Below are 13,623 nucleotides of genomic sequence, written 5' to 3' on the forward strand. Positions count from 1 at the left end.
GTTCCCACTACATGGGATCTGATATCTAAACTGAGCAGGGGTGGCCAAACTGAGCCTGAGAAGGGAATTTACCAATGTACATTGCCAAAGAGCCACAGTAATACGTCAGCAATGCCCCCCCATCAGCTCCCCGCTGCTGCCAGCGCTTCCCACCCACCGGCAGCCCCGCCAATCAACACCTCCCCTTCCCTCCCGATCAGCTGTTTCGTGGCATGCAGGAGGCCGGGGCGGGATGGGGAGGAAGAGGAGCAAGGGCACTGCAGGCTTAGGGGAGGGGGAGCAAAGAGGTGGAGTGGGGGCAGGGCCTGTGGCAAAGCCAGGGGTTGAACAGTGAGCACCCTCCGGCACATTGGAAAGTTGGCGCCTGTAGCTCCAGCCCCGGAGTCGGTGCCTATACAAGGAGCCGCATATTAACTTCTGAAGAGCCGCATGTGGCTCCGGAGCCCCAGGTTGGCCACCCCGATACTGAGGATCGGCTTCTCCGGACCCAACAGGAGGTAGCTGTTAAATATAAGAATGAATTTACCTAGAAAGCAATTACATGAATTTGAAGAAATTTGGACCAAGTCTCTAGCTATATTTGGATAAAAAATGTTCAGATGGCTTGAAGAAAGCCAGTCCTCCATTCTTCCTACCTCCTCTTCTTTCCTTCCCCCACCCCTTCTTCCTATTCACGTATGTTTTCTCCTGTTTTATTACTGTTGCTCTCCTCCTAACATGTTATGTCTATGTAGTATTGCCTGGTTTTGTATTGTCTGGTCTTGCATCCTTGACAAGCTCCTAACTCTGCATAATTCTACTGGAGATCCCATAAAGCATGTGGTATTTGAAACATATACAAGCTGCAGGTCATTTACCTTTTTGTACTTTGCATTGTCTGGTTCTTTACGGAAATCAATACAGAATTAATCACACACAAAAAATGAATTCATCAAGAGATGCCAGTCCTGGATCTGGACCAAGATCTTTATATACTCATTTGCTGCAACTGCTGGCTGGAAGCAAAGCAAGAATTGTGCCAGGTCTCCACAAGCGAGCCGTACTAGCCCAGGAGATGAGTCAGATTTTAATCTCAGCAGATGTGTGCTAATGTTGGACAAATCAGACACTATCTTTTCCCATCTCTCTTCTGAAATAAAGAATGCCTGTGACAATAACTTATATGCTAGAGTTTTATGAGGACTGTAATTGGCACTTCCACTTGTTTGCTCAAAGCCATGCTTCTGAAGGCTTTTGGCAATGGCTGCTGGACCCTGCATAATATGATGAGAAGGTCATCGGACAAGGGTAGACACTTATTCCTTTCACTTGAAGGGGGGGATGACATTGGCATTCGTGAATTCCTGTGTAGAAGTTACAACTCTGCTTCTATTGCAGCAGGAAACTAAAGTATCGCTGGGTGACTCGCCTCAATTGTATCTCCAGGAGGATTATTTTCATATTCTAAAACTTTGGGAAGACAATGACATAATGATGGATTTCAGTATTTCCACCTGGAATATTGATCTCCTTATGGAATTGTTGAGAGAACTGAGATATAAAAGAGGTTGCAGGCCATTGTTTCTCTTTGAATCACAAAGAATCTTGCCCCCTTTCCAAAATCTCTCTTTCTCCCTGGAACTGGTTCTATTGTTCCAACGTGTAGGAGATGGATTATTGCATCCTTAGTCTTCTGATGCTGTGAAGGGTCTTTTGATAGCGTTTTATTTTAATTAACTTTGTGGAAAACATGAACTTGTCCCTAAGACCAGTGACTTCTATTGAGCATCCTTCCCTGATTGCCTCAAGTATCCATTTTCTGAGGGTCCATCTTGAAGCAAGCCTCATAAAAGGGGGGAGTGGTTCAGACTTGAGAAACCCCAAAACAAGAGAAGCTTTTGGGACTGGATGGTTTGGAATCCCACCCAGGGTCTTCCAACAGCAATGGCCTCTTCCTCATGTGTAATCTCTATGCTAGTACCTGAAGGAGCAGTGACTTCAAAGGTTTCAGAGTAGCAGCTGTGTTAGTCTGTATCCGTAAAAAGAAAAGAGTACTTGTGGCACCTTAGAGACTAACAAATTTATTAGAGCATAAGCTTTTGTGAGCTACAGCTTATGCTCTAATAAATTTGTTAGTCTCTAAGGTGCCACAAGTACTCCTTTTCTTTTGACTTCAAAGGGAACACTTGTTGGGATAAGATAGTTTGAAGTTTCTCTCACTGGAAAGAGGGAGAGATTTATTCTCTTGTCTAAAGCCGCAGTGGCTGCTTTGTCTCCACACTCCCCAAAGAGTTTACCAATAAACTATTTCAAGTGAAGCCACAGTTACCTCTGGGACACAACTCTGGAAGTTTTGAATGTACTGCAAATTTAGCCAGCTGAAGCATCAATGCTGAAAAAGCCACTAGGGAAATCTAGCTTTAAGTAGATTTTATTTAGTGGTTTTTCCAGGGCTTTTTTGCCCACTCACAATGACTACCCAGTTGAGCACAGACCTCCACGATAAAAAACTTCAGCCAATAACCTCAGCACTGAGGCTGCTGTATCCAAGTTTAGTCTGAGTGATGATCTTATTCTCTTGTCCGTGTGTTTGGCAGGAATACTCCCTTGGCTGGTATGATTATGCCCATTACTAAGGAGGCTGCAGCAGGCTTAACTTTAGACAGAGTAATGAAGACCTTTTAATCGTTAGGTACAAATAAGTCTTGAAAGTGAATTCCCACTCCACCTTCATCAGACCCTCATAAAAACCAGGTGAGGAAGAATTACACAGCTCCTGGTCAACTCTGCCAGGCTTTTTTTGGGTTTTTTTTGGCTATTTCATTTTCTAACACAAGCACCCGTGAAGTTAGTCCTCTATTCAAGCTTAATTCTGAAAAGCTAGCTGAAAGTCTGGGGTATCTTGCTTATAGCCCTAGCTTTACAGATTTCTCCTCTTAAGAGGCTCTAGAGGGGAGAGTCTCTTGTTGGAGGTGCTTAGACTTTGCATTGTCCCATTAAGAGCTGATTGTGAACAATGTCCTTCAGTTCCTGGGCCAAATCCCTTTGACAAGGTGAGGGAGGGGCAGAGGCAGGAGGAGAGTGCATTACCAAGGAGATTGAAAGGACAATCTGTAGGCATGTCTCCTGAAGGAAAATTACTAGTAGTCACTCCCTCCTGTGGGACCCCTGGAGACTGGAAGGGGAGAGGAGGTAGGTCCATCTCCCATGGAAGGGGACCGTGTCATCTGCTGCTGGCTCCAGGCTGAGTGAGCACTGACCAGACAGCATGAGGAGTGAGCTGGAATCAGTGGAGACTGGCTCACTGGTATCAGAAAGGATGCAGCCACTGACACCTTTCATGACAGCTGAGCTCCTGTAGGCAGAACAGCTTGTTGGGAGGGTGGAATCTTTGTGGCCTTCTCAGCCATCTGAGCATGGACCTTGCTTACAGGCTGGCTGGGAACAGGGCTTTGCTCCTCTGGGTGATTGCTGTGGGACTTCCCCTTCCCCTGATATTCAGGAGACACCAGCGAACATTTCCTCCTTTGCAAGCCGTGGGAATAGCTTTCATGTGGCCTGCTTGACAGTCTCAGCATGGACCTCTCTCTCCCACTGGCTGAGAGCTTCTCCTTGGTCCCAGGAGCCGCCTGATGAGTGTGCCAGGAGATTGCTGTCTGTATCTGCTATTTCTATGGGTTAGGGGAGGTGCTGCTCTTCATACCCTCCTCACAAAGCCAAAAGATTTTTTTTTTTTTTAGCTTAGCAGTTTTGAGGAGAAAAACCTCAACGCCAATGAAGAAACAGACATTCAGTTAAAAATCTTTCAGAAATCACACAAAAGCTCCTCTCCAAAGGGAGCCCTGGAGTCTGCCATGTCTGGGGCTTGGAAACAGGATTCTGGAGAGTCCCTCCTGCTAAACCCAGGCTCAGAGCAAAGATCCGGTGTGCCTCAGTGGCGTGGAGATGGGGAACGTCCCACTGTGAAGCCTGCCTGACATGGATGGTACAATCTACAGTAATATTCTGATCCAGTGAGACAAAAGAACTTCACCAACCAGTTTAAATGCTCTTGCTGGGGCTGCCTGGGAACTGGTTTCTTCCAAATATTTTTCCCATGAGAAGCTTTTGGAATCCTTGTATTCTGGAAAAGATGAAGGACTATCTTAAGAGTTAAATTATAAAAAACCCCAATCAAGTATAAAACCACCACCACAGAAGAACAACTAAGTAATACATGGCTATTCTTTTGAGAGTGCTCAGTTCGCAGATGGCAGATTGACTCCTTGCAGAATTAAGCCACCTGTTTATTCACACAGAAAATGTACAGTACAGGCAGTAGCAGTGCAAGCTTCCAGAACACAGACAATGAGCCTCAAACCAGATTTGAAGAAACTAGGGTAGTTCATTTCTTTATTGCTCCATCAATTCTTGGTCTCTCGAGTAAGTTGCCAAATAGAGCCAGTCATGGGTTTTTGTGATGTGAACTGAGATCATCAAATTAATTTCCTATATTGCAGGCTTCTGAACAGCTGTCAGATGGTGGAGACGTTCCATCACTTCCTACCTATCCATAGGCTGGATGCAAATTAGTAGCCTGGAGGTGAAAGGCTCCATCTCTCCCATTAACTTCCTGAGATTATGGTAAACTAATTTCTTGTATTTCAACAAGAGTGGGATACGCTCTCCTTCGCAGCACACTGCAAACTACATTTTAAAAAATTGTTCTGTGTCTTTTTTCTATCCCTGCTCTTTATCACCATCTTAGCAGCCTGAATTTGTGAGTCTCAGTGGTGTTCCCATTGGACAGCCGTGCACATCACAAAACCACACAACTGGCAAATTGAGGACTCCCAGAGAAGTCAAGAATTGAACAGACACTAGCTTTCCATTGTGGTAGAAGCTCACATTCCCACCGATGCTGCTAAACCTATTAAGCAAATAAAGAAAGAACTTCGTGCTACAGGGCTGTCAATCCGGCACCAAGTGGACATGATTTCTTTTAAGCAAAAAAACAAAAACAAATCTGATAAAGCCTGAAAACAACACAATTTCCCTGCAGATTTTATCCTTTCCATTTGCTAATATCTCAATTTCAATGCAGAAAATACAGACAGGGGTCCAATCTTTCCACCTCTTTTTCCAGGAATTCTATACCCCCATCTTCGAGGGCATGAGACTGATCCTCTTTTTTCCAGCTCGCCTTCAAGGAAATACTGCATCTACCTCAAAAGGCCTCCCCACCAAAAATTAAATTCAATTCCAAATGACCAAGCCCTATGTCAGTGGCTTGAAAGAGCTATAGAAATCAAATAGAGTTGCACTTCAAGTGCGCATTAATAATAACCTTGTTCAGCCAATAAAAGAAAGGGTATTGAATAGAACTCATAACTTGCAAATTTATAATTATGCAGGAGACAGAGCTTGCAGGTCTTCTCACTGAAGCAAGAAACACAATCCTGCTTTTAACATACCAGGTGGTGTTGTCAGTGGGGTTCCAGTTTCTTGGCAGTAACCAACAGGACGAATATATGGGCTGCTAGCATCACACCTGGATCAAAAGGAAAGAATTGGCTCCAGTCAACTTTAATGTGAGAAGAAACACAGCAGATCAAATCCCATCTGATATATCTTTGCTGGGGCAGCAGATGCTTTTAGCGTGTGTGATCATGATGTACAGTAAAAGTGCTTCCTGGCTGGAATTCACAAAAGGTACATTTTCAAGAACTGACATTTAAGTTGCCCCAGCAAGACAGGTGAATACTAAAGAGCCAAAGTATGTGTTTGTGTAGCTAACACATATTTTCTAAGCGCTGTTCTTTGAAACCTGAGCCCACTGAATTAGTCTGGGCACAGATTTTCAAAACTAAAACACAAAACAAGCAAACAAAAACTGTAAAAACACATACCACAAAAAGCCTATGCAAGAAATAAAAGCTATGGCGGTGGGGGGGGAGGGTATGATTTGAAGACTTGAGCTTACAACTGTGTACATATTTCATTAATTGAACCTGAAGCCAAGTGGAACTTGCCTGGCTTCTGATTTTGTTACAAATCCCAAACTTGGTCCAAGTACTTGAAATTTTGAGAGAACACGACCCAAGTTCCGAGAAAGCCCCTTCCTTCCCATGCGTTCTGGGGAACGGACTGATGGTTTCATGCCAAACCAGGCAAAACAATGCAGCTTCAGCCAAATTTTGTTTTGAAGGTTTTTTAATTTTTATTCTAAGTTTTTTCAAATCTGAAACTCAAAATGAAACGTGGAGCAAACGTAAAACCTTGCAGACTAAGACAGTAATGGAACCAATTCTAAAGCCCTGCAAACTAAAACTGCAGCGTTGGACACAGCTCTGGATGAGACTTATCTGTGGGAAGGAAAACATCAGAACATAAGAACGGCCATATTGGGTCAGACCAAAGGTCCATCTAGCCCAGTATCTGTCTTCCAACAGTGGCCAATGCCAGCTGCCCCAGAGGGAATGAACAGAACAGGGAATCATCAAGTGATCCATCCATCCCCTGTCGCCCATTAGCACAGTACAAACAAGCAGGTGCCTATTTGCCTTCCTGGAGTAAGAAACAACTAGGAAAAGAGTGTAATAATAAAGAAACAACCACCACATACAGAGCTGATGGGTGAGAATCTAAATGCTTCGTATTGCTTTCACAGATCAACAGCTAAGTTTTTTTTTATAAATTAAACTAAAGACTGCACACACCTATAGTGTACATTGGGATATATGGAATGGAGAAGAAAGGTGTTTCCTTTACAAATATTCAGTATGGTCTCATGGTTAAATGACACTAAATGAAGGAGTAAATGACACTTCCTTATTTACTCTCTCCACACCTGTCAAGATTTTATAGACCTCAATCATATCCCCCCTTAGTCGTCTCTTTTCCAAGCTGAAAAGTCTCAGTCTGATTAATCTCTCCTCATACGGAAGCTGTTCCATACCCCTAATAATTTTTGTTGCCCTTTTCTGAACCTTTTCCAATTCCAATATCTTTTTTTGAGATGGGGTGACCACATCTGCATGCAGTATTCCAGATGTGGGTGTACCATGGATTTATATAGAGGCAACATGATATTTTCTGTCTTAAATTATTAAAATTAAATATTCACCATCTAAAAAAAAGCACCCTGAGATTCTCAGATGAAAAGTGCAACAAAAGAATAGGCCATAATTTTCAGAAAAGAGTAAGACCCTGATCCTAATCTATTGAACTGAAGGGAAAGACTTCCATTGATTTCAATATATTCACAGAAGGTAGTCAGACACGGGTCTCCACCCCAGGGAGGTGATAGCTGGAAGCCAGAAACCTTTAAGAGGATGCCCTTGAAGGACCATGAAGAGAGAAATACAGGTGCAGTTACCTCAAAACTGTGACCAGGCCACTTATTTAGAAGCCTGAAAATGGATTCAGGAGCCCCAAAGCACTCACACTTAAAAATCTTAGCAGCTAAGTATTAGAGATCATGTACTTTACGGCAAGATGTTACAAGGGGAAAAATATCACAGTATTTGCGGATACAGTTTGGAAATAGTTTTCTTTACCAATAGTCATAACTCTCATCCCAGTTGTCGAAATGAATTAGCAGCCGGTTATCCAACATATCAGCGATGCTTGCCACGCACATCAAAGATGGATTCTTTTTGTCCACTGCCTCTAGTTTCATTCCCACCCGAAAACCAGATGGTGTGACAGGCTAAGAAATAGCATAGAGGGAAAAGGTATGTCAAGCTCTATGCCAGGTCATTTAAATTACTGTTCCAAACCTATTTGGTTCAGGTTATTTAAACAAAACACTGTAGTAGTAGTAAACAATATCACACTGTAACTACTTGCTTGTCAGAACATCTGTCAGGAGGGTTAAAGCCCAGATTTCCATGTGTTCTGACAACAATGCCCATGATTTCTAACAATGGCTTGGTGCAATCTGAATACTGCTTATGTTCAATTACACCAGAGCCAGGCAGTTCAGAGACAGAAGTACAGAGGGCCCTTCTGGTGATGAGTACTGATTGAGGATGGATACTAGCATTGCAAGCCCTACCATACTAATGGAGGAGAAGTCAGATGTGGCTTGTGAGAGTCTCCAGGGTATACAGGTGGGTCAGTCCAAAAAGCAGAGCCAGAATTACATGCTAAGGCCCCGATCCCTATAAAGCAAATCCTCCATCCTTTTGCAATATCAGGGTAAGAATACTTTGATTAGGCTAAATGGGAAATGGTGCTGTTCAAAGAAACCAGGAGACCACTTGACTAACTCAGGATGGGGAAAAAACAGTGGCAGTGAAGACAGAAAAACGACAGAGATATAGGTAAGCTTGAAAGCTTGTTTCTTTCACCAACAGAAGTTGGTCCAATAAAAGATATTTCCTCACCCACCTCTAATATCCTGGGACCAACACGGCTATAACAACATTACAAACAGAGATATGTACAGGGATGAACACCTTTGTGTATGGTGCTGGATAAACAGGACTTGTGAGATTCTTAGAGTACAGGGAAGTATCACAAACATCTAGAAGCTGAGACCTAAGCAAAAACAGAGTATTACAATTTATTTAACTAGTGCTAATGTAAATCAGCAGAAGAGAGATCAAGGAGGAGAGCAAATATACACCTCTGCCTGGGAAGTTAGTGAATGTTGTGGGAGGCCTTGGGGATGGAGAAGTAAGAAAATTACTCTGGTTTCCCATCCTACAAATAAATTGCTGTGGGAAACTGCTCCCATATGACTCCACTAAGTTCTTCAGTATTACAGCTTCTGTCCTGAGCATATAAAAAGGACATGTTTATATTCCGGCCAAAGTTTTAGGCAGTGCTTACTTAATATCAGTCGTATCAGCATTATACCCGATGCCACCACTTACTGTGTTGAGGGTCTTGAAAAGGTTTTTCGGGGCTGCTTGAGCTTTGCAATTCTTCAAATACAAAACCCAATTAAATTCCCCTTCCTTGTAACCTAGAAAAAGAGATCAGAGATTGTTTTACATTGTTCCTGCCATATTCAGATTGGTTTTTCAAAAATGGAAATAACCTAGAGAAGGATTTGAACTTTGCATGATACCTGCCCATGTACAATCTTCAAGGGTTATGCATTTCAGTTAACACATTATTATTCCCTCTTTTACTGCACTGTCTAATCATTAATCTGAAACTTCAAATGTTTCTAGGAAATGGAACGCAAGAAAGAAAGCATAAGTTGTGAACAAAGACATTCACTGATTTGCATGCTCACTTAATAAAGAATTGCTAATTACTTTCACTAACAATGCCAAGCACTGGGAATATCAGTAAGAAATTGGTTTGCTCTTCTGGCAATTGTCTTCCCACTTCAAATCATTCAAAGTGGGTTTGACATGAAACAAAACATGGACACTAAGGGCAGCCAGTTCACAGCAAAATGTGTTGCTTCTTGTACAGGTTTATTTCTCCACGTACCTTTCGGAGAGAGCAGCTTGTGACCTGTCTTTTCACACCAGCCAACAGGGTGGATATCTGGGGAGTCAGCATTAACCCAGAAGTCATAGTACTCAGAATAACCATCAAAATGTAACCGCATCCTGTATCCTTGCATCTACAAGCACAAGAGATTGCATTATCTTAAAGGGACATTGACAAGTGACATAAAAATACTATTTTTTAAAGTCATTAACTCTCTTCCCTTTGGGTTTGTAAAACTGAAAGGAACGTTAAAAAACTAATTTACTTTTCAAAATTCAGTTTTACTTTTTCCATTTATGCTGTTTGCTTACTTTTTCCATTACACTCAGGGCTGGTCTACACTACCATTTAAGTCGATCTAACTTATGTCACTCAGAGGTGTGAAAAAGCACCGCCCCCCTGAAACGATGCAAGTTTCGCACTGTCCACACCGGCGCTATGTCGGTGTGAGACATTCTCCCGCCGACACACCTTCCACTTCTCATCAAGGTGGAGTAACTATGCCAACGGCAGAGAGCTCTCCCATTGGCACAGCGTGTCTTCACCAGACATGCTCCAATGGCACAGCTACATCAGTGCTGTTGTGCCGATTTAGTGCTGTAGCGTAGACTTGCCCTCAGTTTGGACAATGTAAAATAAAGACTTGTCAGTTTCATTTTCTTGTTCTCATACTGTAGCCCTACATTGCAATGTTTTGGGTTGCACATACTACAGGGGAACTGCAGAGGGTCCAACCCAACCCAGTTTTTCAATGATTTAAAAAGACACTATGAAAACATTTCTGTTCGTATATGTTTTACAAAGCCTTAAGGCCCGGTTTTGAAATCCTTGCCCATTTCAATCCACCTGGATTGACTGGGGCACTGTGCTGGGGGAAGCCCCATTGAACCACAATCTGGGGCTACAGCTCTTCTCTGGCTCACACAGAGTTCTCTCCCTGCTTGTGCTATACAAGAATTTCTTCAAACAAACAAAGGAAAAGGGGATCTTTCCCTCTCCCTCCCTGGGGACCGGGAGAATTAAAGTAAAAAATAAATAAATAAAAGGGTATTCAATCTCTTAGGCAGTTTCTCCATCACCCTTCTGTCAGTCTGCTTATCTGCTGGCTTTAGTATCCTTGATCAGGGCTAGGGGCCATCTTTAGGCCCTCCCCTTTCGGTAACCCGACTCAGCTTCAGGAGCGGCAGGCTCCACGACTATCGTCCTCTTCACTGATCTATTCCTGCAGTCAGTTGTCTCTGAGGCATAGCAGTCTTCCCCGTAACTGCCACCCCTTGCTGTGACAGGCTTTCCCCTTTTCAGCTTCCTCCCCTGCCAGGCAGAGCAAGCCTTGTAGGTGTGTCTGTGTTGGCTTATTTTATCCATTGTTATTGTGTCCATTGTAAATGGTTCCCTGGTTGTTCCCCCTTATTTTACCTAGCACAGACATTCTGTTTCCACCCTGCTGATCCACTTACCTCCCTAATCCTGTTTCTCACGAAATGAAGCCTCACCCATGTCCAATTACTCTTGTCAGACCAGGCCTACAGTCCAGTTCGTGCTGGCTGAGTCCAGAGAAGCTCATTAGCTTCCCCTCAATTAAGGTGAGGGTGTGGCCCCTTACAGGTACGCATGTGAGTTAGAATTACATAACAGCTGAAGGATCTGGTCCCAAATTTAGATCCTCAACTACGTTCCTTTAGCTTTCAGCTCAAACTTCTCCCAGCCCTTACATTACTTGGCTTATTTTATTTTTTTAAAACAATCTAAAAGATTACTCCTCCTTAGACTTCTGATGTTGTTTTCTAATGAAAAGGAAATCAAATCCAGGAAGAACAATTACCTCAACAATGGTGAGGACACAAAATAAAGATGGGTGTCCAGGATCCAGTCCCTCCAACTTCATTCCAACTTTAAATCCATTCCTAGTTTGTGGGAAGGATTGATACTGTGGGGAAATTAATGTTGGAGGGAAAAAATTGTATTTCACTTTTAGAGAGACAACCTATTTCAGAATAGTCACCAGAAACACTAAAGACTTCTGGTTTTCAGTTTAGCAAAAACTATCATCACTAGAAATCACTTCAGTGTTACTCTTGCATAATTTTGAATGGTTTCCCATGACTGGATGCAGGTGCCCTCAGTTGTTTCCTGTTCTGTATCCCTTTTAAAATGAGAGGTGATGTCCAGTGGTCAAGCACAGTTACATGGATCAAAAATAGCATCATCACGTATCACTAATATATCTGCAGATGACATTGTAAACACTCAGTGTCAAAGTATCTGATTTTTTTAAGAACTAACTTGGAAGTCTGTTTTAATTAACTACAGGTACAAGCAAATCTTTTAAAATGTCCCAAGGCAAGTTTTATGTTTACATAAAGGACCCCTTTTATAGGGCCCCAATCCAGAAGGCTTGCCATAGGCAAAACCACTGGGGACTTTTACCTGTGTCAGGATTGGGTCCGTACTACAGTCATTATCCCAACAGAGCACATTCATTCTTTAGGGCTTGTCTACATGTGGAGTTATTCAGGACTAGCTGCTCTGGAATAACTCCATCGCCTGGTCTATACCAGAGGGGGGATCCATCTAAGTTACGCAACTTCAGCTACGTGAATAATGTAGCTGAAGTCGATGTACTTAGATCGACTTACCGTGGTGTCTTCACTGCAGTGCTGCTGCCGCTCCCCCGTCGACTCCGCCTGTGCCTCTCTCAGCAGTGGAGTACAGGAGTCAACGGGAGAGCACTCGGGGGTCGATTTATCGCGTCTAGACTAGACGCGATAAATAGATCCCCGCTGGATCGATCACTGCCTGCCGATGCGGCGGGTAGTGAAGACATACACCATGTGTGAGTGTTCCTATTCTGGAATAAGAGTGTTTTGTTCTGGTTTAGGTTAATCCACTTTGAAGAAAAGTGTCCACACATGCAGTTATTCAGGAATAGTTTTTAAACTCTAAATTCACATCCAACCTCAATCCGAATTAACTTTCAATTATAGATAAACCTAAAGAATAGGTTCTCTATAACTGGAACTGCAAATAGCTTACTGCAATACAGTGAAACCTTAAAAGATTTTCCTTTCACTTTATGGTGGTCTCGGTCCTACAAGTTGCTGAGTACCCTCTACTGCCAACAAAGTTGGTGGGATTTGTGGGAGCTCAGCACGCTACGGGGTCGGGGCCTATAGATAAAGTTTCACCATATCCAACTTCTCTGTACTCTGATTTAGACATAGCAACTGGATGCTACTTCTACCCTCACTTGTAATGACTGCCTCTTAATAAAATAATCTATAACAGTCCAAAATTCAAGCATCCAATTAATTTTTAACAGTGTTTTAATTAGTAAGGCTAGAATCAGCATCACACAACCACCAGTCATGAGTAGGACATATAAAAAGATACTAAACTGCCCCTCTCCACTGCGACTGAGTGATCTGCTAATAGCTGATTTACTCATAACTAATTGAAGCAGACTACAACGTTATTTGTGGCCAAGATTAAGTGCAAGGACTATAAAGGGTGTGTAAATGTCACCTAGACGCACTGTTGCCTTAAAAGAAAAATAAGAGATTTAAAACAAATCAAATATTAGCCAATCATATCTGAAATCTAGAGAATTAACTCTTCCTCCCCTGAATTAACTTCAGTAATAATATTTTGCCTCTTTATACTACTTTTCAGAGAATCTCAGATTGTTTGACAAGGATTAACTAATTGAGCCTCACAGCCCTTCCATGAGGTAAGGTACATTATTATATTTATTTTTAGTGTGGGAAACAGTTTTCCTGTCCCACAAAATTTTTTGAGGTTTCAAAAATTTTCCCTGTCCTGAATTGGGACAAAAAGTCAAAATTCTCGAAAATTTTCACAAACCAAAAATCCAAAAGTATTTTTTGTTCAGGTCAAGCAAAACATTTCATTCTGATTTTGACTGCTTTTTATTTATTTATTCAAATTGAATTAACTAACTTTTAAAATATGTCTGTCTGAACCAAAAATCTGCAATTTTGTATTTATTAAGTGTCAAAATGGAACGCTTCTACAACTTCAAAACCTTTTATCCCTCCAAATTTTTTTGAACTGTAAATTTGTTGAAACCAACTCTTTCCCACAAAAAGTTTGTTATGATTAACTGGCATTTTTCAATAAAAAAATGTTGAGTCAAAAAACTGCTGACCAGCTTTATTCATTTTACAGGTAGGGAAACTGAGGCAGGGAGGT

The 13,623-nt window shown here is 42.2% G+C and overlaps 1 protein-coding gene across 12 annotated transcripts in view; it reads right to left on the minus strand.

Annotated features, from left to right (window-relative positions):
• The window catches only part of LOC102930949 (lethal(3)malignant brain tumor-like protein 4), an 84,267-nt gene that overhangs the window by 39,073 nt on the left and 31,571 nt on the right, over positions 1-13,623 (minus strand). For all 12 annotated transcript variants that reach the window (XM_037881818.2, XM_043532247.1, XM_043532246.1 and 9 more), the window contains 6 exons: positions 11,237-11,341; positions 9,412-9,547; positions 8,841-8,932; positions 7,518-7,669; positions 5,433-5,509; positions 4,017-4,102 (listed from right to left, as the gene is read on the minus strand). In XM_037881818.2, the coding sequence (XP_037737746.2) occupies positions 4,017-4,102; positions 5,433-5,509; positions 7,518-7,669; positions 8,841-8,932; positions 9,412-9,547; positions 11,237-11,341 (648 nt within the window). The remainder of the gene's footprint in view (positions 1-4,016; positions 4,103-5,432; positions 5,510-7,517; positions 7,670-8,840; positions 8,933-9,411; positions 9,548-11,236; positions 11,342-13,623) is intronic.

Source organism: Chelonia mydas, chromosome 19, assembly GCF_015237465.2.
Source record: "Chelonia mydas isolate rCheMyd1 chromosome 19, rCheMyd1.pri.v2, whole genome shotgun sequence".
NCBI lineage: Eukaryota > Metazoa > Chordata > Testudines > Cheloniidae > Chelonia > Chelonia mydas.